This window comes from Ursus americanus, chromosome 2 (genome assembly GCF_024610735.1).
Source record: "Ursus americanus isolate L20-20 chromosome 2, mUrsAme1.1.p, whole genome shotgun sequence".
In the NCBI taxonomy this organism is placed as follows: domain Eukaryota; kingdom Metazoa; phylum Chordata; class Mammalia; order Carnivora; family Ursidae; genus Ursus; species Ursus americanus.
In genome coordinates this window covers 43,612,855-43,634,022 of record NC_142128.1, presented here as the reverse complement: position 1 = coordinate 43,634,022, position 21,168 = coordinate 43,612,855, and the positions used below count along the sequence as shown (strand labels likewise).

The 21,168-nt window shown below is 45.5% G+C and overlaps 1 protein-coding gene across 3 annotated transcripts; it reads right to left on the bottom strand.

The window, feature by feature from the left end:
* Positions 1-323: 323 nt before the first annotated feature.
* On the bottom strand, positions 324-3,818 carry LOC123783615 (T-cell surface glycoprotein CD1a-like). 3 transcript variants are annotated; one of them, XM_087855402.1, is made up of 6 exons: positions 3,607-3,818; positions 2,877-3,143; positions 1,909-2,187; positions 1,432-1,710; positions 1,008-1,035; positions 324-860 (listed from the first exon to the last, which is right to left on the bottom strand). In XM_087855402.1, the coding sequence occupies exons 1-6, from the start codon at positions 3,665-3,667 to the stop codon at positions 764-766; spliced, it is 1,011 nt and encodes a 336-aa protein (XP_087711528.1). In that variant the 5' UTR covers positions 3,668-3,818; the 3' UTR covers positions 324-763. The 3 variants fall into 3 exon arrangements, with proteins under 3 accessions (XP_087711528.1, XP_045640421.2, XP_087711532.1); XM_045784465.2 differs by having other exon boundaries at positions 1,008-1,098; positions 3,607-3,813; XM_087855406.1 differs by lacking the exon at positions 2,877-3,143 and having other exon boundaries at positions 1,008-1,098; positions 3,607-3,815.
* Between the last annotated feature and the right edge of the window lie 17,350 nt (positions 3,819-21,168).

The following is a 21,168-nucleotide window of genomic DNA, read 5'->3' as shown; positions in this document are numbered from 1 at the left end:
GACAAGACCCTATATTTCTATCCAGCCCCATGGTGACAGCCCTGCTGTCCCTGAGCCCCACAACCAGCAAGCATCCTGCCTTCCTGTTTTTATTCAGAACCCTGGGACCAACAGATCCATCCCATCGGTGTCTGTAGTTAAATAATAGAAATCTTCACAGGAAAACTCATTTCAACCTAGGGGCCTGGAGATGTCAACAGGACAGGGAAAGTGTGAAGACCTTGGCCAAGGGAGAACATTTTTAACAAGAAAAGCACTAAATATCTCAACTACTACGAGCATGTCAGGAAGCAAAAGAAAAAGAAAAACCTAAGAATATAGCATAAATTCAACACATATTTTTATTGGGGACATATTCCATGCAGGGGAGGCTCCTTGCCAAGGATACAAATATTACATAGACATGAACTTTGCTCTCAAGAATCCTAAGAATTAGAAGGGAAAAAGGACCTCATGGGGGCAACCAGGGCTGGGGGTCAGGAATAGATTAGCCGAAGTGCAGGTTTAAACGGAGGAAATTCTCACGAGGCAGATACTGCCTCCACTTCTGAATCAGGCAGGGCTCACTGGAGGAAGTAACACCTGATGCCAGTGACCCACAGATATTGATGGGACTTCATTTTCCAATGAGTTAATTTTGAGAGTTGAGTTCCAGAACCAAGTCAGAACAACAAACTCCACTGAATTACACTGAGCTTATACTGACAACAGATCATTAAGCAGAACTGAAGGACAAAGCTGCACACAGACAGTTGCAAGGACGTCACCACTGAGCTGGGTTTAGGTAAGTACTGGAGGCTGGGCTGCTGGGATCTCGCTCAGAACGGAGGTCAGTGCATGGACATCTCCAGTGTGTTTTCCTGGGAGGAACAGAGGAGGAGTCAGTCTGCAGCAGATGGAAGTGAGGACTGCAGGGGGACAGGGCACTGGGAGCAGGAGGGCTGAGGACAGACCGAAAGGTGGGGAGACACATGGGAAAGAGCAGGAAGGTGGCTCCAGAGACTTACCAGCGCTTCCAGAGCCACAGCGCCAGACCTGCCAGAAGCACCAGGGGCACTATCACCGCCAGGAAGACCAAGCCCATGGAGCGGGGCTGCTCTGTGGGTTTGGAGCACAGACGGTGTCATTTCCCATCCACCTGAGGTTGAACTCTACCTCCCTGGTCCTCTTTGCTCGTGTCACCCTCTGCCTCTCCAGCTGCCCTTCCTCCTTTCACTTCTCCCATCCCTCCTCAGAGATGGATCCTTCACCCAACCCTCTGGACCCTCCCACATCTAGAGGGCCCCCACTCTCAGTTCTCCATCCCTTGGTTTACTGATATTAGTCATTTTTGGTCTAGAATCCCTAGCAACCCAAATTTTTCATCTGCTTCTCATCCTCTGCTCTAACACCAACCACCCCCTTTCTCAGCCAGGTCCAGCTCTTTCTCACCCCAGTAGAGGACCATGTCCTGGCCTCCTAGACTGCTGTGTCTCACTCGGCAGGACAGGCCAGCTGCCTCCGTGGCTTTCACATCCAAGGACATCTGAAGATACCACGTGCCATCAGCATGGGGCAGGACGTCGCCTCGCTGGGTGCCCCGCTGCTCCTGCTCACCCCGCATCCACATCACCCACACGGGCTTGGGGTAGAAGCCAGAGACGTGGCACACCAGCAGCAGATGGCCGGGACCAGGACTGGGGCCAGCGGACAGCCAGGCCTCTGGCCTCACTGCAGACACAGGAGATATTCACAGACTGAGAGGGTAGATCTTCACATCACTTTAGATGGACGCATCATTCCACGTCCAGAAACCTGTTACCATTATCCCCTCTCCCTGTTGACTCCTTCTTACTCAGATTATGAGGGAATGGTGCAAATTTATGAGCACAGAATGCAGCATGCTTGGAGGGAGGGAGCAGGACTGACCTTGTCGCTGGAGATCTGCCTTCCCTACATCAAGAAGACTCGAGAGATAGCGGGGACAGTAGTCAATGATGAGGGTTTGTATTAATTCATTGTCTTCATGGTATTGATTGAATAGTCTGCAGACCTGCTGAGCCCTACTTCCTCCCTTTGGCGATGGCCACCATGACATGTTCCAGAAACTTATGAGATCCGATCCTTGATAAGCAATCCTCATGAAGCCAACTGATGGTTTTCCAACATGCAGCTCACAGCCTATTACCATCTGTACCTGAAAAGGATCTGGGGAAAAGAGACTGTGAGTTATAGGACAGGGGGAGAGAAAGAGATGAAATGATATGTGTGGAAACCAAGGATGGTGGAAACAGAGGGAGAAGTTCAGAGAATTGGAGGGGATGGAGCACAGTTTGGCTTGAGGAGATGCTCACAGGAGGGGAAGTGGTGCTTGCTGTAGGCAAAGGAAGAGGTGAATGAGGAAGGAGCAAATGTTGGAAGAGAGACATGAAGGGTGTGGGCAGATGATAGGGAAGGGGTCAGTGGGAGAGCTGGAGTACAAACAATCTGGGGTGAAGGGAGTGCAGTGGGGGTACAAGGAAAGCATAGACAAACATCTCTGCTGGGATTGGATGGGGGAGAAAAGCACACAGTTCCAGGAGTCAGTCACAGAGTGAGGGACGATTGAGTGCCTGCTTGGAGACCAGGGAAGGGAGTGGTCACAGGAGAGGCTAGTGGGAGACAGGAGAACACAGCATGTGGTCAATGAGAGGAGTGGACAGTAGCGAAAGACATGAAGCTTTTCAAGAATCGGGGTCTGATTTCCACCCAGGCCCACACAGGTGAGATTCAGATTTATGTTGGGGAGATGTGAGGTTCAGAAGCCAGTGGAAGCTCTTTCCTAGAGGAAGAAGGAACTTCAGGAGACACACACACACCAGCCACCTCCATCACACCTCTGAAGGAACTGAACTCACATTCGAGCTGCCATTTGCTGACATGTTCACGGAAATCCTGATTAACTAAAATGGTGTTTGAATAGAATAAATTTTCCCCTGTCACCACTTCCTCATTGCTTAAGTTGCCCTGGGACCAAGGCCACAGGAAAGTGAAAGTGTGAGTCTTATTGTCCCAGGCATGAGTCTGCAGCTCATCCAGCCAAACTGAGCCCAGATTTTGTGTCCAGGAAAGGTTGTAGAGGAATGACGTTCGGATGACTCGGAAGTAGATTGGCTCCTGGAAATCTGTGGGAAAAGACAGATTGACTTTGGAAGAGGAGGTCATTGGGAAGGAGAGAGAAAGGAGAAGAAGGTGGCAGGGAGGGGGACAAAAATCAGGAGGACAGGGAAGACGTAGTTGTCTCAGGAGACATGTGCTGCCCCAGAGCCCTGAGCTTCGTACCCAATCGTCAGAGAAGCACACGGCCCTGGGGTCAGGGATGCTCGGGATGAACCAGGCTCACGCTCTCATCCCCAAGTATATGGTGGGGACCCACGGCCCTAGTGTACACACACAGCACAAGTGCACAGATGCACACATGCACAAACACACTTACACAAAACAACCTACACAGGTACATATGCACACAAGTACACAGACACAGAAACACACATACACGCACATACACGTATTAAAACACACACACACAGTCACATAAACGCACACACACACACATTTGCACACACTGGGTGGGGGGAGAGTTCTCACCATCATCACTGTCACCACCTGGGAGAAGAACCGCCAACAACGCAAGTTGTAAAAGCAGCATTGTATCTGCAGATGTTCTCTCTTTCTCTTACATCGTGGTTCTTTGACGGCTGTTCTAACAAACCTACCCCACACACAGCACCTCTCTTCTGACTTCCTCTCCACACACAAGCCTTCCATGAGTTTCTGAGATAATGCAAATGTGCTCCTCCCTCAACCCTGGACACCTACTCAGACTCTCACTTCCCCTCTGGTCTGACTCTCCTCTCTGGCTTTCAGCTTCTCCCTGTCACCAGCTTCCATCCTGCTCCCCGTCCCCTAATTCATTTGCTTCAGAACCAGTCCTGTGTGGCATAGAAAAGTCACCCCACATCTTGTGCCTTTCCTTCCCATCCAGACAGTAATCCATGAAAACGCACAGCTCCCCAGCACCCAACCTTGAACCCTGCTGTCACTCTGTCCTTCCTGCCCTTGTGACACCCACTATGTATTTCCTTCCCCATCTCACCCCCACCCCAGCTCATTCACATTCTGACTTCTCACTGCTTGTGTTAAAAACCAAAATCAACCAGTTAATTTGAAGATCTAATTGGTTTTATGAAGCGATTCAAGAATATGGCAGCACCCCTTCTTGCAGATAGAGGGGAGTTCTGAACAGTGGTACAAATGGGGGGGTTATATGAAGGAAGTTGACAAAAGAGATAGGACTGTTTCAGGGAAGGTCACCTTCCTTTAATTGGGAGAGCAGGGGTGTTATCATGCAGATGACCTCCCCTCCTTGCAGGTGGAGAGGGCCCATGTGACAGAGAACCTCAGTCGTGCTGACCAGAGAATTCCTCACTGATGGATAAACATTTCTGGGGGAGGTAGAAACTGCAGTAGGTTAGGGATTAAACAAGTTTTGGGGACGTGGCCTGGCCTGAGGAACCATATTGGGCCCATGGGTTTCTTTTTAACCGTTGTTCTATTTGCTTGTCCAGATTCCCCCATGATTGCCTGTCTAACAGTATCAGCAACCACCAGCCCACCATGATTCCTAGAGAGGAACCAGTAGCCACCAGAGAGACCACAGGACATTGAAACATCTGAAGAATACCTTGTCTGTCTGACTTACATTTTATATATTCACTCCTCAAACAGTCACTTAGCACCTGCTGGATCCACACATCATGCTACATCGATGAAAATACAGTGTTGACAGTGCAATTATTTTATTGAGGTAACTTTTGTCTACCTGGGATGAAAAACACTTAAACCAAGTATTTTTCATTTTGGTGTGTTGAGTTTTATTATAATAATGGGAAGGAAGGAACCAGGAAGGAACCAGGCTGACACTCTCATCCCCAGGTATGTGTTGGGGAATCCACTTATTCCCCACTCTATTTATTATAATGTGCACACTTCAGACAAAAACAAGCCTGCTTGAAACAATATTTTCTAAAGTGGTGACCCGGGCTGATGTTTGTCCACTCACAATCTTGACTCACTGTTGGGCCCCAGCTGTCCCTACCCCCTCGTGATCCCCACATCTGACTGAGGGCCTGGCAAGTGGGACGTGATCAGTGATTGTTTCTGAATGATTGAGTAATTCCATTCTGGGATCCAATTATTCTTAAATATCATAGTGATCTTCAACATAAAACTTTTTTAGTTGTAATCCTACTTGTTGAAATGAGAATCTTATGCAGTCTTGCTTAGAATAAAGCCATATGCTAATAATCAGAGTGTTTACACAGAGGGTCCTGCTGCGAACCTCCTATTACTTGTAATAAGAAACCACAAGAATTTGTAGCAAGGGAAGTTAGTAGAGTGTTCTGGAATCACGTATCCAGATTCCCTTCTTACTGTTGCTGCTTGAATGTTCCATGCTTGTCTTCTCAAGAGCTTCCCTCAGCTGGACATCCTGACCTTCCTCTTTCATGGCGTCCTTAAGTGGTTAAAGGCTCTTCAATATTTGTTTGTGCTTCATGTCATCTGGATAAATGCGTTTGAACTATTTGTCCTGTTATTTCTTGGTTTACAAGTAAACAGAAATAATCTTAGGATCATATTATAAAGATAACATTTTTTGGAAAGTTAAGATTGGAACATAGAAAACTAGAAAGACCTCATGCCCATATTTAAGATTATGAAAAGCTGGATAATCAAAACCATGTCTCTTGAATCCATCAGAGCTGAAGGATCAGGGCAGCCTAACCCAAAATCTAGGGAAAGACGGGCTCCTCCGAGGAAACAGGGGATGCAAATCCTTGCCTACTTGGGACAGATGCCAGATGCTCTATAAGTCGGAAAGAAAAATTCCACTGAGACTGTTAACAAATGACTGAGGTTAGCATGAGCACCTGGAGCCCCTCAGGGTCACAGACTCAGGAAATTCACTGTAAGGAGGCTTTATCCCACCACCTCACCAGGGTTCCTGACAGGCTGGAATCCAGGATACAGACCAGGGAACTGCTTTCTCAGGGTACAAGCCTGAGGCGTGAGAGGACCTGCTGCCTGAGAAGGGCAAGAAGGCCACCACGCCCCACACAGAAAGAAGCCTTCACCAGGTGTGAGAAGGGCAGGGAACTGAGAGCACAGGTGAGGCCACACTGCAGCTGGGGGTAAGGGCCGGTGGGAGAAGGACAGTACCACATCCTGTCCCAGACTAAGAGGTTCCATCTGTTGAGGGATAGGCGAGAACCCTTAGAAGGCTCAACCCCAAAACTGAAAAACAAAGCACCTGGCAGAGGATGAGACTGGATCAGAACAGAGCTACTGCCCCACTCTCTGTGCAAAGTAGGCTAGCCAGCCAGGTACCAAGAGCAGCTCCTGCTGTTGGAAGGGCAAGAGGATGAAGATGTCAGGGAGAAAGAGTTTTCTCTACCTTTCACGGTTCCTCTAGCTAGACTAGAATCAGATTGACATGAGACAGATTAACAGGAAAAATAAAATTCGATTGCATATGTCCAGGGAATCCACACAGACATGGAATTCCAAAGACAGTGAGGCAACATGAAGCTTATGTGAGCTCAGGAGAGGTGTCGGGGTCTAAGGATACAAAGGGGAGGAAGACCATTAGGGGGAAGGTGAGAGGAGAGTTTTGGAAAGCGAAGGTGCTCTATTATGCAGGTAAATTTCTTAGGTAAAGAGGAATCTCTGTTAAAAGCTCTCTTGCTGGTATTGGCAGGCAGGTGAGGGGGAAGTAAAGATTTTCTTGAATCTGCTTGGTTTTTGTTGCTTTTAACTCAAAATAATGTTTCTGTCAAAGTCACCCATCTGGAGATGGTCTGCTATTGGTCCCTATAAAGATAAATCACCCTGAGGAACATCCCAAAGATAATACTCACAGTCGCTAAGAACCAAGCCCTCAGGCAAACAGCCCCACCCTATAAAGAAAGTAATGGGAAAAGAATGTAAGGACTGTGGACACAGCCACCAAAACAAACCCAGGTACCTGGACTACAGGGACTGAACCTTCTACACAACACTTAGCAAAAGAAGAGGCAGACACATGTCCAGGCTAAAAATACATATCCTACTTACCTCCGTGTCTTATCCTAATGAGATGTCTGCAGTTTGATCAAAAATTATGAAACATATGCAAATAAGTGCAGGGGAGTGGTGTCCCCAGGCACCTAGGAGAGTCTGCACTTGTCCTTGGAGTCCCTGTGCCCAAGGGAGAGTGACATCTTGCACATGAAATGAACAAAACCCACAGCAACAACAAGAAACACTATGACAGGTTGAATGGTAGACTTTAAAGAAAGGAGAAATTTTGTATTTTAAGGCCTTTAAAAGCTTTTTTTCCCTCTGCTTTTTAAGTATGAGACCTCACAATTGCCTTTTGCACTGGACCCTGAAAATTATAAGTGTCCAGTGCTTACACCCTTGAGTTTGGTGCGAGGAGAGTGGGAGGGGGTGGTGGGTTTGAGCAGGAAAGAGAAGGAAGAGTGGTAACAAAATGAGTGCAGCAGAAGACAGAGTGTGAGTTAAGGGTCTCCAGAAAAAAAAAAAAAAAAAAAGATAAAACACAGCTTTCCTGACGTAAGAAAAGTCATTTTAGGCCCCCAGGCGTTCTGTGAAAGTAGGTATGAACAGCCACTGTCAGGCCAGGAGATAGCCTAATCCTATCACAAGAAATCAGTGGTAAAACTTGCAGGGATGGTTCCAAAGTGAAGACTGACCTGACACACACTCTTGAGTTTTCTTTGCAGGATCTAAACCCATTGGAGCCCCACATCCTAGACCTACTGGAACCAGAGAATTGGTGATGCCCACTTCTGTTGACCTCATGACTGACCTGAACTCTGTCACCTTCAGGTGACTTTTGCCCCCGTTGGGTGCTGAATTCCGCATTGCGCTAGGCCTTTCTTGAGAATGGATGTGTTGCTCTTACTCAAATTTCCTCAATTTTGCAGAAACACTGCTTTGAGAAAGATCCCCATTGTTCTCCTTACTTGTTGCAAGTAAAACCCTTCCTTGTGCTATTTTTTGGCTTGATGGTGTCTTTTGGCTCAACACCCACCAAGAGGCAAGTGCAGTTTCAGATCACAGAAGGAAGAGAAGGAGGAGGAGGAGGAAGCAGAAGAGGGTTGGATATTGAAGTGGAGTGGGGCCACTCATTCTTCAGCTCAGCTCCTGTGGGCAGAGGTGACCCCAATCAGGGGTGCAGGAAGCAGCTGTTATGTTAGTCATGGTTCCACTGAGGATCTACAGCTTTTTCAGCATAGAGGTCAAGGGCACGCTGCCCCGAAATGGACCACTTTGGCACGACATTATTGTGAGTTAAAAGAAATCAAAATCCAGCAGATTCAGGAAAAGCTCTTTGCCTCCCCCTCAACTGTCTACATTTACATTGGAAAGAAGAGACTGTACCAGGAAGAGAGCTATTAACAGAGATTCCTCTTTACCTAAGAAACTTGCTGCATAATAGAGCACCTTTGTTTTCCAATCTCTCCTCTCACCTTCCTCCTAATGGTTTTCCTCCCCTTTGCATCCTCAGACCCCAACACCTCTCCTGAGCTCACATAAGCTTCACGTTGCCTCACTGTCTTTGGAATTCCGTGTCTGTGTGGATTCCCTGTGCAAATGCAATTAAATTTTATTTTCTCTTGTAATCTACCACATGTCAGTTTGATTCTTAGCCCAGCTAGAAGGACCATGAAGGGCAGAGGAAATTCCTCCTCCCAAGCACCAGCCAGCTCCACTTCTGCATGTGCGCTTGACTAAGAGTGGACAGAGGACAAGTTCTGAAGGAGGAGATAGGAGAGGGGCTTCTCAAGAGAGAAAACTGTGGGGGAGAGGGAATGGCTGTCAGATCACTGACAATCGTGTAATCCCTAGACACAGGAGCCCCCAGGAGAAATCTGGAAGGTGCTTGGAGGTCACTTGGCAGAGTGATCCAGCCCCCTCAGGGAGCAGGGCATCTACCATGTCCCCAGACTTCCCTGAGACCCTCCTTTTGGCTCATTTGTGCTTAGACCTTGAGCACAGTCCTGTTTCTCTAACAGCCCTTGCTGGGTGCCCCCCAAACACCATCACAGTCCTTGAATGTCTCCCTCCTCAGGACCTGGATGTGATCCCCCTCCCCACACAGCCCCACACTCATCTAACGTGCCCTCCCCACCAACAGAAATCTCAGCTTCCCTGCGGGAGAAATCCACTGCCCCTAATAACCATTTGCCTTTTACTGAGCTTCTCGTTTCACCCACTCTCTGCCTCCAGGTTCTCTCCCACCTGTCTGGCCTCCAGGAGCTCTCCCCGCACCTGCTCTTGGGGATTCTTGCCTCTCACACCACATCTCTTGTGCTAAAAGAGCTTTGGACCAAGTCAAGAAAACTCCTGGCTGGGACACCCGTGCATGCAGTGAGTTGGAGAAATCATACTGGCGTCTGGTCCCAATATCCTCGTCTGTATATGACCGGGTTGAAAGAACTGAATATTTTCTAGCAGCACCCTGGGCTCTGACACTCCGCATGTCTTCCTGTGTTCCTGTCTCCTCCCACCCACGTGTTCCGCTCCTCCCCACTCTGCTCTGCAGCCAGGCTCCACGTGGCCTTCACCTCAACTCCCAGGACCTCCCCTCCATTTCCTCCTCGTCCCCACCCCTTCAATCCAACCTCAGTCCTTCCTTCCAGACTCACTTTCAAACCTAAAGCACCATTTTCTCATATGACCCTTGGAATTCTGTGTGCAAATATACAGAACAGATATGGATTCTATTCCTGGCAAGATGACATGCTCCAAAACTTGAAAAGACATATAATACAAACACCAGAAATGCATGATTTGAAAAAAAAAAAATGTCTTTTAGTTCTTCTTGAATGCAGAGCTGCATTCATAGTGAAAAATGGAAACACCTAGAGAATAACACAGAAGAAATGGGAAGCTGACGTGGCAAACAGGGCGTGTGAGCTACAAGGCACCATATGGGTCTCCTGGCGTTGGGTGCTCTGGCCGCTCTGCTTGGATCAGGAGACAAGGCCTGAGACCAGGCAAACAGGTGAACATTGCCATAGAGGCTTCTGCTGTGTTCTTTCAGTGACAGGAGGGGCCGAGAAAAACCCACCCAATTGTACAGAAGAGGAAGCTGGTTCCATCTGTGTATTCCCTGAATGCTGGCTTCCTTATTTGCTTGTTCCTCATTCTAAGAATTACAACTCACAAGTGTGACACTGGAGTTCACAGATTTTCTACTTGTGAGACCCCGGAGTACACAATCCAATAAATTAAAATAATGGGCAATTCCAAGTGTGTAACACCCCTGTGACACTTGGTGAAATTTTAATGCAAAGTTGATCTCAAGAGAGCTGCCCTCAACACAAGCTGCAAAAGCTTCCCCGCGCATAAAGCCCTTCCTAATATGAGGCCACAATCCTAAATTAGAGAACATGGAGAGAAATAATGCATTATGTTGGCAGACAGACAAATAATACATTAGATCCCTCGAGAAATCACACATAGCAGAAATATTTTAAAAGCTTAAAGATATAAAAAAGAAATAACACCAGAAAAGAATCAGACATCAAAAAATACCAGACAGATTTTTTTTTTTTTTAGATTTTATTTATTTATTTGACAGAGAGAGAGACAGCCAGCGAGAGAGGGAACACAAGCAGGGGGAGTGGGAGAGGAAGAAGCAGGCTCCTAGCAGAGCAGGGAGCCTGACAAGGGGCTCGATCCCAGGACCCTGGGATCATGCCCTGAGCCGAAGGCAGACACTTAACAACTGAGCCACCCAGGTGCTCCCAGACAGATTTTTAATAGCAAATTAACCCTCTAGAAATAAACACTCTAACCACTGTACTAAAAACTCAGTGGGTGGAGTAAGTAACAAATAGAGATGGCCTGATTGCATTTAATATTGATTTTTTGTTTTATTCATTTTGCCAGGACCCTCGCTATCAGATAGAAAGCAGGTGCGGACACTCTCCACTGTGTGTTTACTCAGAGCTCTACTTAAGAGCATCCTCTACAAAAACTATCTTAAGAAGACTTTGATTTTCCCCAGTAAGCTCTGGAAATGCTGCCTAAGTGTTTACTTATTATCCTGCAAGGACTGTTGTATGTTTGTTTACTTTGCTATCTTGCTGAATGCCTAACTATCTAGAAGAAAACTTTGGATTAGTCGGCTGGAGTTGCCACAGCAAACTACCCCTGACTGGGTGTATTCCTAACAGCTCTAGAGACAGAAGCCCAGGACCAAGGGGTCAGCAGGTCTGCTTCCTCCCGAGGTCTCTCCTTGGCTTGTAGACGGATGGCCGCCTTAGCCCTGTGTCCTCACATCACATTTTCTCTGTGCAACCCGGGTGTCTAGGTCCAAATTTCCTCTCCCTTTAAGGACACCATTTAGAGTAGACTAGGGCCCACCCTATGGCCTCATTTTAATTACTCTTTAAAGGCCCTAATCTTGAGGGTGAGGGCTTCAACATATGAATTCCAAGGAGACACAGCTCAGCCCATAACACTGGATATTTTCACTTTTCAAAATTCTTCACTTCCAAATGTGGGTTTTTTTAAAGATTCTATTCGGGGCGCCTGGGTGGCTCAGTTGTTAAGCATCTGCCCTTGGCTCAGGGCGTGATCCCAGGGTCCTGGGATCGAGCCCCGCATCAGGCTCCCTGGTCCACTGGGAGCCTGCTTCTTCCTCTTCCACCCCCCGCCCCCCCTCCCGCTTGTGTTCCCTCTCTCGCTGGCTGTCTCTCTCTGTCAAATAAATAAATAAAATATTTAAAAATAATAATAATAATAAAAATAAAGATTTTATTTATTTATTTGAGAGAGAGAGCAGGAGGGAGAGAGAGAGAGAATCCGAAGCAGACACCATGCTGAGTGCAGAGCCTAATGCGGGGCTTGAACCCATGCCCACAAGATCACAACTTGAGCCAAAACCAAGACTCCATCACTCAACCCACTGAGCCACCCAGACACTCCATTAAATGTGTTTTTTTTAACAGGGGTGTTATTGATTTCTAGACCTCAGAGACTGTTGCTCTGGCCTGTGAAAGTAACGTCTAACCTCCCCAAAGCCTGTAACTCTCTGTTGTCTTCTTATTAATAATTGTTGCCCTGGTATTTATGTTTACATCAACATCTATGATCTACAATGTATAAATAATTCTGGTTTTTCTTTATCAAATCCAAAAAGAAACATATTTTTCCTCTTCTTCCACTAGACGCACTTGAAGAAGAGGAAAAACAAAGAGCTACTCTCATATTAAGATTTTTTATGAATCTAGGGGTGCCTGGTTGGCGCAGTCATTAAGCATCTGCCTATGGCTCCGGGCGTGATCCCGGCGTTCTGGGTTCGAGCCCCACATCAGGCTCCTCAGCTGGTAGCCTGCTTCTTCCTCTCCCACTCCCTCTGCTTATGTTCCCTCTCTTGCTGGCTGTCTCTCTCTCTGTCAAATAAATAAATAAAATCTTAAAAAAAAAAGATTTTTTATGAATCTAAAATAACTACGATTACTTTATTACATTTCATTGGCATAAGGATACAGAACACAGAACACAGGAATGGAACAAGAGTTCAGAAACAGATCCATATATACGCACCCAACCTAACTGGTCCTGCATATCAGTGGTATTAGACAAGTGACTAACACTGCTAAAAATAAAATGTTACCTGTATTTCACACGAAGCACAAAAATCAGGCCCAGGTATATTGTAGATCTAAATGTAAAAGGTAAATAGCTAAGCTTCTCAAAGGCAAATAGTACAGTGGTTTTCAAGGATGATCCCCAGACCAGCAGAATCAGCATCACCCGGAAATCGTAAGAAATGCAAATGCTTGGACCTCTTTCCCCACCTAAAGACTTAGAAACTCTGGAGGCATGCCCCAACGATTTGTGCTTTTTTTTTTTTTTTTGAAGATTTTATTTATTTCTTTGACAGAGAGAGAGACAGCCAGTGAGAGAGGGAACACAGCAGGGGAGTGGGAGAGGAAGAAGCAGGCTCCCAGCGGAGGAGCCCGATGTGGGACTCGATCCCGAAACACCGGGATCACGCCCTGAGCCGAAGGCAGACGCTTAACGACTGCGCTACCCAGGCGCCCCGCGATTTGTGCTTTAAAATGCCCTCCAGCTGAGTAATATTCCATTGTATATATGGATTACTCAGCTATCAGAAAAAACGAATTCTCAACATTTGCTGCAACATGGATGGCACTGGAGGAGATAATGCTAAGTGAAATAAGTCAAGCAGAGAAATACAATTATCATATGATTTCTCTCATCTATGGAACATAAGAACTAGGAAGATCGGTAGGGGAAGAAAGGGATAAAGAAAGGGGGGTAATCAGAAGGGGGAATGAAGCATGAGAGACTATGGACTCTGAGAGACAAACTGAGGGCTTCAGAGGGGAGGGGTTGGGGGAATGGGATAGACCGGTGATGGGTAGTAAGGAGGGTACGTATTGCATGGTGCACTGGGTGTTATACGCAACTAATGAATCATCGAGCCTTACATCGGAAACCGGGGATGTACTGTATGGTGACTAACATAATATAATAAAAAATCATTAAAAAAATAAAAATAAAAATAAAAATAAAATGCCCTCCAGGGGCGCCTGAGTGGCTCAGTCATTAAGCGTCTGCCTTCGGCTCAGGGCGTGATCCCAGGGTCCTGGGATTGAGCCCCACATCAGGCTCCTCCACTGGGAGCCTGCTTCTTCCTCTCCCACTCCCCCTGCTTGTGTTCCCTCTCTCGCTGGCTGGCTCTCTCTCTGTCAAATAAATAAATAAAATCTTTAAAAAAATTTTTTTTAATAAAATAAATAAAATAAAATGCCCTCCAGATGATTCTACTTAAATTTGAGAATTACAGGTTCAGGAGACTATCTTGTGACCTCAGGACCGGAGTGAATAATTTACAGGATTAGATAACTATAGTCATAAAGAAAAACATCCACACACTCTATCCTGTTAAAAAGAAGTCTTCCTCATCCAAATATGACTTTATAAGCGTGGAAAGGAAACCAGAGGCTGGTAGGAAATATTCACAATCATATATCCAATAAAGGACTTGTATACAGAAATTATAAAGAACTTCAAATCAATAAGAAGAAGACTGACCCCTCCCCTCAACACACACTCAAATAGCTAAAAACCTGAGCTGATACTTCACCAAAGACAGTATCCAAATGGCTAATAGGACATGAAAGTAAGCTAAGTACCATTAGTCGACAGGGGAATAGGAACTAAAACAACATCCCGGGGCACCTGGGTGGCACAGCGGTTGGGCGTCTGCCTTCGGCTCAGGGCGTGATCCTGGCGTTGTGGGATCGAGCCCCACATCAGGCTCCTCCGCTGGGAGCCTGCTTCTTCGTCTCCCACTCCCCCTGCTTGTGTTCCCTCTCTCGCTGGCTGTCTCTATCTCTGTCAAATAAATAAATAATCTTTAAAAAAAAAATCCCCACCAGAATGGCTACAATTAAAAGGGTTACTACCAAATATAAGTGAGGTTGTGGGGAGATGGAAAGTGGATCACCACGAAAACCCGTTTACCGGTATCTACCAGATGTAAACACCGTGTGTGACCTGTGACCCAGCCATTGCATTTCCACACACCATCCCAAGAGAAATGAGTGTTCATGTTCACGAAAAGACATACACAAAAATCCTCAAAGCAGCATTATTCAAAATAGCTGAAATCTGGAAACAATGTGAACGTCGGTGCCAGTAGAATGCATGAATGTGCTACAGGATGGCGTAGCACACGGCGATGAGAAGTTATGGACCACCACTGCCCGCGCGACATGGATAAGCCTCAGAGCAGTCATCCTGCTTGGAAGAAGACGGACACGCAGTAGGACATACTGCTTGCTTCCAGCGACAGAAGTTCCAGGACAGAGCCAAAACTCATCTGTGGTGATGGAGACGGGACTCTGCTCTCTTTAAAAGGACCACAAGGGAGACAACTAGGTGCTGAGAATCTCCTTCATCAGAGTAGTGGACTATGCCTAGGTTCCTTCCAGAACGCAGCCTCTACAACAGGGAAGGAGAGAAAGTCAAGGAAAGCGTGCTGACCGGGGAGCTTTCCAGGTTAAGGCCTGGCACAGGCATTAGCCATGGGACCCAGGGAAGACGCACCGGGGAACAGAGCCAGCCAGGAACGGGGTGTTTCCACAGCGGCCGCCAGGAGCCCCGATCCTGGATGGTGCCCACAGCCAGACCCGCTCCCCCTGACAGTCCAGGACTGCCCCGTGGGGTGCTCATGCTGAGCCTCGCCAAGCGATGAGCCGCCTGTCGCAGACGTCCCAGCCACGTGGTGCGGAACAGTCTCAGCGCCCGACGCAGGACAGGAGCAGGTGGCAGCTGCAGGTGCCCGCAGCTGGGCTGTGCGGCCGGACACAGGGGGCCTGAAGCGTCAGGGTTTTACGCGCCAACAAACCAAGAATGTAAGCTATACAGAAATCACCGATGTCTTTCCTAGGGAGACTCCAAGACGCCAGGCTGCTCCCAGCGACCCCGAGGAGAGCGCAGACATCCCCAGCCTCGAGTTCCCGCGCTCGCGTGGTGTCTGCGGAGAAAGCCCTCCGAGTTCCGTGCTGTGCAGACTCTCTCCTCTGAATTACAAACCCAGTGCCTGTTGTGGACAGTCACCTGCAGGGACATCTGTTCATCCGTGGGGACCCTCCTCTTACCCCCCCCCCTTGAAGAAGAGCAGGCAAGCCCAGCTTGGTACCTTGTAAGCGAACTAGATTGATGTGGGGAGCTTTGTAGTAAGGCTGTGCTGTAAGTGGAGGGTTTTATCTGACTCTGGGCTACTTCTTCCGTAGTTTTCCCACAGTGACAGTCCGCCTTAAATGAGATCTCTATATTACATTTGTAATCTAAAAGTCCTAATTTCTCCAGCTTTGGGGAGGCATTCTACGTAAATCTCCAAAATTTAAGTAAATTACTTTTACTATTTAAAGTTTATTATATTCCTAACAAATTGTTAATACACAGCTAGTCAGATGTTCTCTCTCTTCTTTTCTCATTACAGTGAACTGTATTTCTCAAGAGGCTTTTTGTTTTTAGTCTACATTTTCAAATGTGTTGGCATGAAGTTTTCCTACAATTCCCATCATATCCCTTTAATAATAGGGTCTGTGGTAATATCCTTTCCTTCATGCTTAATACTGATCATTCATTTCTTTCTCTTTCCTTGATCATGTTGGGTAAGTATCTATAAATTCAATTAATCCTTTCAAAACCAAACATTGGGCTTCATTGATTGTATTATTTTCTGTTTTATTGATTTCTTCTTTATCTTAGCTATCATTTTCTATCTCTGTTGGGTTTACTTTGTTTTTTCTGTTCTTTCTTCTTAAAGGGAAAGCTCAGATCATTGATTTTAAATTTTCATCACCATCGTTTAATACAAGCTTTTAAACTCTATGGTTCCTTTTGTTCTGTACCACTTCGGACAAATCTCACATATTTTGATATGCTATGTCTTCATTCCATTCAGTTAAAAATATTTTCTAATCTCCCTTTTGAATCCTCATTAACCAATGAATTATTTGGAATTGTGCTGCTTAATTTTCAAATATTTGGGTATTTTTTAAATGTCTTACTATTACTGATTCCAAATTCAATTCCATCTTGATCCGAGAATACACTCAGAGTGACTTCAATTCTCTGATATTTACTGAGACCACTGAATGGCCTCACACATAGTCTACAAGGATACTTGTTTCCTGTGCAGTGGAAATTTATATATCCAGAATTTGTAAGGTGCAATGTTCAATAGGGGTATAATAGTCATGTTGGTTATACTGTTGCTTGAAATCTCTATGTCCTTATTGATTTTTGTTCATTTACTTGCTGAGAACAGGTGTGTTAAAATCTCCAATCATGATTTTTACTTGTTTATTTCTCCCTTTGATTCTACCAATCTTTCCATCAGGAATAGTGAAATTCTGTTATTAGGCGCATTGACAGTTAGGATTTTTATGCTTTCTTTACAAATTGATCATTTTTTAAAGATTTTATTTATTTATTTGAGAGAGAGAGACAGAGATATGAGAAAGAGAGCATGAGTGGGGAGGAGAGGGAGAAGCTGGCTCCCCACTGAGCAGGGAGCCTGACATGGGGCTTGATCTCAGGACCCCGGGATCATGACCTGAGCAGAAGTCAGATGCTTAACCGACTGATCACTCAGGCTCCCCTATGAATTGATCATTTTGTCATTATGAAATATTCCTCTTTTTTACTATTCCCAGATCTCTCTGGTGCCTCTTATATATCCAAGTTTACAGCTGGTATCATTTCTCTTTATCCTGAAAGACTCACAGTAGCATTTCTCAGTGAGTCTACTGGCAACAGATCCTCTCAGCACTCATTCATCAGAACATACGTTTACTTGCCCTTAATGTTTGAAGGATAGTCTTGCTGAATATATCTAGCATTCTATAGAACTTTATTTTTTTTAAAGATTTTATTTATTTATTTGACAGAGAGAGAGGCAGCGAGAGAGGGAACACAAGCAGAGGGAGTGGGAGAGGGAGAAGCAGGCGGAGCCCGATGCGGGGTTCAATCCCAGGACCCTGGGATCATGACCTGACCCGAAGGCAGACGCTCAACTGACTGAGCCACCCAGGCGCCCCCTATAGAACTTTAAGTTGTCAGTTTTGTTTGTTTTTTTCTCAAGACTTGGAAGGTAACCATTCCATTGTCCTCTAGCTGACATTTCTAGCGGGAAGGCAATGTCATTCTTACCTTTGTCCTTGTACGTAGTATCTTTTTTTATGGCTGTTTTTAGGATTTTCTCTTTCTCTTTGGTTTTCAGCATTTTGACTATGACATACATTGATGTGGTTTCCTTGGAGTGTATCCTGCTGGGGACTTGCCAGGATATCTGAATTTGTGAACTGACATTCTTTCATCAACCTTGGGAAAAATTTGGCCTTTATTTCTAAAAATAGTTCTTCTGCCCTTACCCAATTATTGTAACACAGGTCAAAGGTACTATTCAGTTATTTTAGCTTTTCAGCCTTTTTCCCCAATGGTTTACTTCAGATATTTTCTATGGTCCTTTCTTCTGGAAGATCACTGACTCCTTCTTCCGCACTGTTTATTCTGTTGTTAAGATCATCCACTGTGCTTTTCTCAGAACACACTCTGTGCATTTTTAAAGTTTTCATATAGAGACACCTGGGTGGCTCAGATGGTTAAGCGTCTGCCTTTGGCTCAGGTCATGAACCCAGGGTCCTGGGATCAAGCCCCACATCGGGCTCCCTGCTCAGTGGGGAGCCTGCTCCTCCCTCTCCCTCTGCCTGCCGCTCTGCCTCCTTGTGCTCTTTCTCTCTATATCAAATAAATAAATAAAATAAAAAGATACAGTTGTCATATATTCTATATGTTCACCCATATGTTCACTCATTCTTTTTATCTTGACATAAAATTCTAAATACATATATATATTTTTTTGAAAACAGAAAGAGAGTTCATTTATAAAAGGATTATTTACACACTGTAGGGGAACCTCAAGAAACATAACCTGGAGCTAGTCTCCAGCTCTAAGGCCCGCTAGCCAAATAGAAGGAGTCATTAGTGGAACCCAGAAGGAGAAAGTCATGCAGTCAGCTACTTTGAGAGGAGCAATGATCCCTCCTTGAGGGACAGTCAGCCCATGGCAGCAGCACAAGCCAAACCTATTGATAATACTAGTTTTAAGCTCCTTTTCTGCTAGTTTCAAACACTGAGGTTATCAGTGGATCCCTTTCTTTTTCTTGATGTGTCCCATTTTCCTCACGTACCTCACAGTGTTTAATGATGTGATGGACATCGCACCCAGATAATGTGGGGGCTTCATTATTCTGCTCTTTTGCTCTGTTTTTATTTCTAAGAATGTACAATCTCTGTTCAATGCACAGCTGCTGAAGTGACCACGGAATTATTCCGATTGTCCCAAGTATGAAATTAATGTCAGCCTAGGCCAGTTTTTAAAATCGACCTCACCTCTCAGCCTCCCTCCCAGAGCCACAGTGGTTCCTGCCAAGTCGGACGTCCTTGGTCTCACCAATGTTCAATCCCGGAGCCCAGTGGGAGTCGGACATGTTTCATCTTTCGAGTCAGTGGTAGAGTCCTCTGTTTCTAGAGATCACAAGAACACATGAGACTAGAGTCTGTTCTCCTTTATGGCCTCACCCACACTGATTTTCTCAGCACACCAGGAGTGGGAAGCCAGGGAGGATTGTTAGGTCAAGTAAATTATTGCTGTATTTGAGAGTCTCTCAGAACCCAGGGCCACCAGCCCACCTCACCATGGCCAGCTTGTCTCTCTGAGTGTTGGCAGGCTTTCTTCTCCAATGTTGCCTCCACAGTCATATGTAAGGAGTGCCTCTCTCTGAAAATCAGTCCATTGGGGGTTTTCTTGCTTCCACCTCTCTTCAGTAGTTTCATAGACAAGTACAATTTTTATAGCATCTAAACCTTTTGGTGTTACGATGGAGACAGAGTCACACTCTTTCATTACCCAGCCAGAAAATTGCTTATTGTGTTTAAATTCTAGCCAAATTGCAAAGAAAACGACGGTTTCTTCATTTTTTTTAATGTATGAGGTTCTCCTCATGTATAGTTTCTTCATTTTTTTTAATGTATGAGGTTCTCCTCATGTATAGTTTCTTCATTTTTTTTAATGTATGAGGTTCTCCTCATGTATAGTTTCTTCATTTTTTTTAATGTATGAGGTTCTCCTCATGTATAGTTTCTTCATTTTTTTTAATGTATGAGGTTCTCCTCATGTATAGTTTCTTCATTTTTTTTAATGTATGAGGTTCTCCTCATGTATAGTTTCTTCATTTTTTTTAATGTATGAGGTTCTCCTCATGTATAGTTTCTTCATTTTTTTCTGATACGAGCTCCTTCTCATACTTTTCTCCTGCTTAGTGAAAAGAAAGGAAAGAAGAAAGGAATGCAGTTACATTGCAAACTCGCTGTGGGATCCAGGATTCCATTTTTCTGTCATGAGCTTAGAAGATCCTATTGTGCAAATAGAACACAGATGGGACATATTCTTGGGGGTTGCGACCCACAAAGGTTAGGGTCTCTCTAACTCACTTCTTCAAAAGCAAACAGACAAACAAAATGGGTAAGAGACGAAAAGCCAACACGAGTAGATCCTGGAGTTGCTGGAGAGAAGGAGAACGGGGTACGACTGAGCTTCCAGGACACAGAGGAGACCCAGTGCCAGATGAGCAGGAAATCGAGCAGTGGGGAGCCAAGGGCATCAGGGGTCCAGCCTAGACGTGCAGAAGCAGGGCAGGGCATGAGGACCCTAAGACAAATTCCACAGGAAGTGCCCTACACGGAAGTGAAAGCTAAGTCTGAAACACCCACCCTGAGTCCGGACCTAGACAGCGGTCAAAGCGAAAGCAAGTCCTCTTTGGAGAAATCTTTCCCAAATTAGGCCAACCAAGTTCACATAGATTAAAAATAATTATGATTACAAGTACAGACTACCAAACCATGACGCCAAGTAGAGATGAAAAACAACATACGTTCAAGTACCCGGGACCAAAATGCGTGGTTGTTGGACCCGGCATGTGAAACTCTGAAGGACACTGAGACGTAACTAGGAAGGTAACCAGACATACGAACTATCAGACGTGGCTCTCTAGAAATTAAAGATAAATTGATGGTGTAATGAACTCCATGGGTGTGTTGAATAACACAATAGACGTAGATGAAAAACGATTTAGTGGGAAGGAAGATATTTCTGAGGCGTTTGTCCAGAATGCAGTAAAAAGAAACAAAGAAATGGAAAAATGTAAAAGAAGGGGTAAGAGATACAGAGAAAAAAAGAATGAAAAAGAGAGAAGATAGCTTCCAGGATTGATGGGATACAATCAAGCGGACCCATATACACGTTAGGTGGGTCTCAGAAGGAGAGGAGAGAAAAAAGGGGACAAAGAAAGGTTGGGTTATTGGGCAAAATGCTGCTGTTCCCTGTTTTTTAGGCCTTATTATGAAGAATTTAAACATCTAAAAGGCAAAGGAAGGCAGAACAGTATGATGAAGCTAACTGTTCACCTCCCTCTGGGCTGGCTTCCCCTCCACACCCTCTCCCACATACACAGCCCCTCCCCTCCA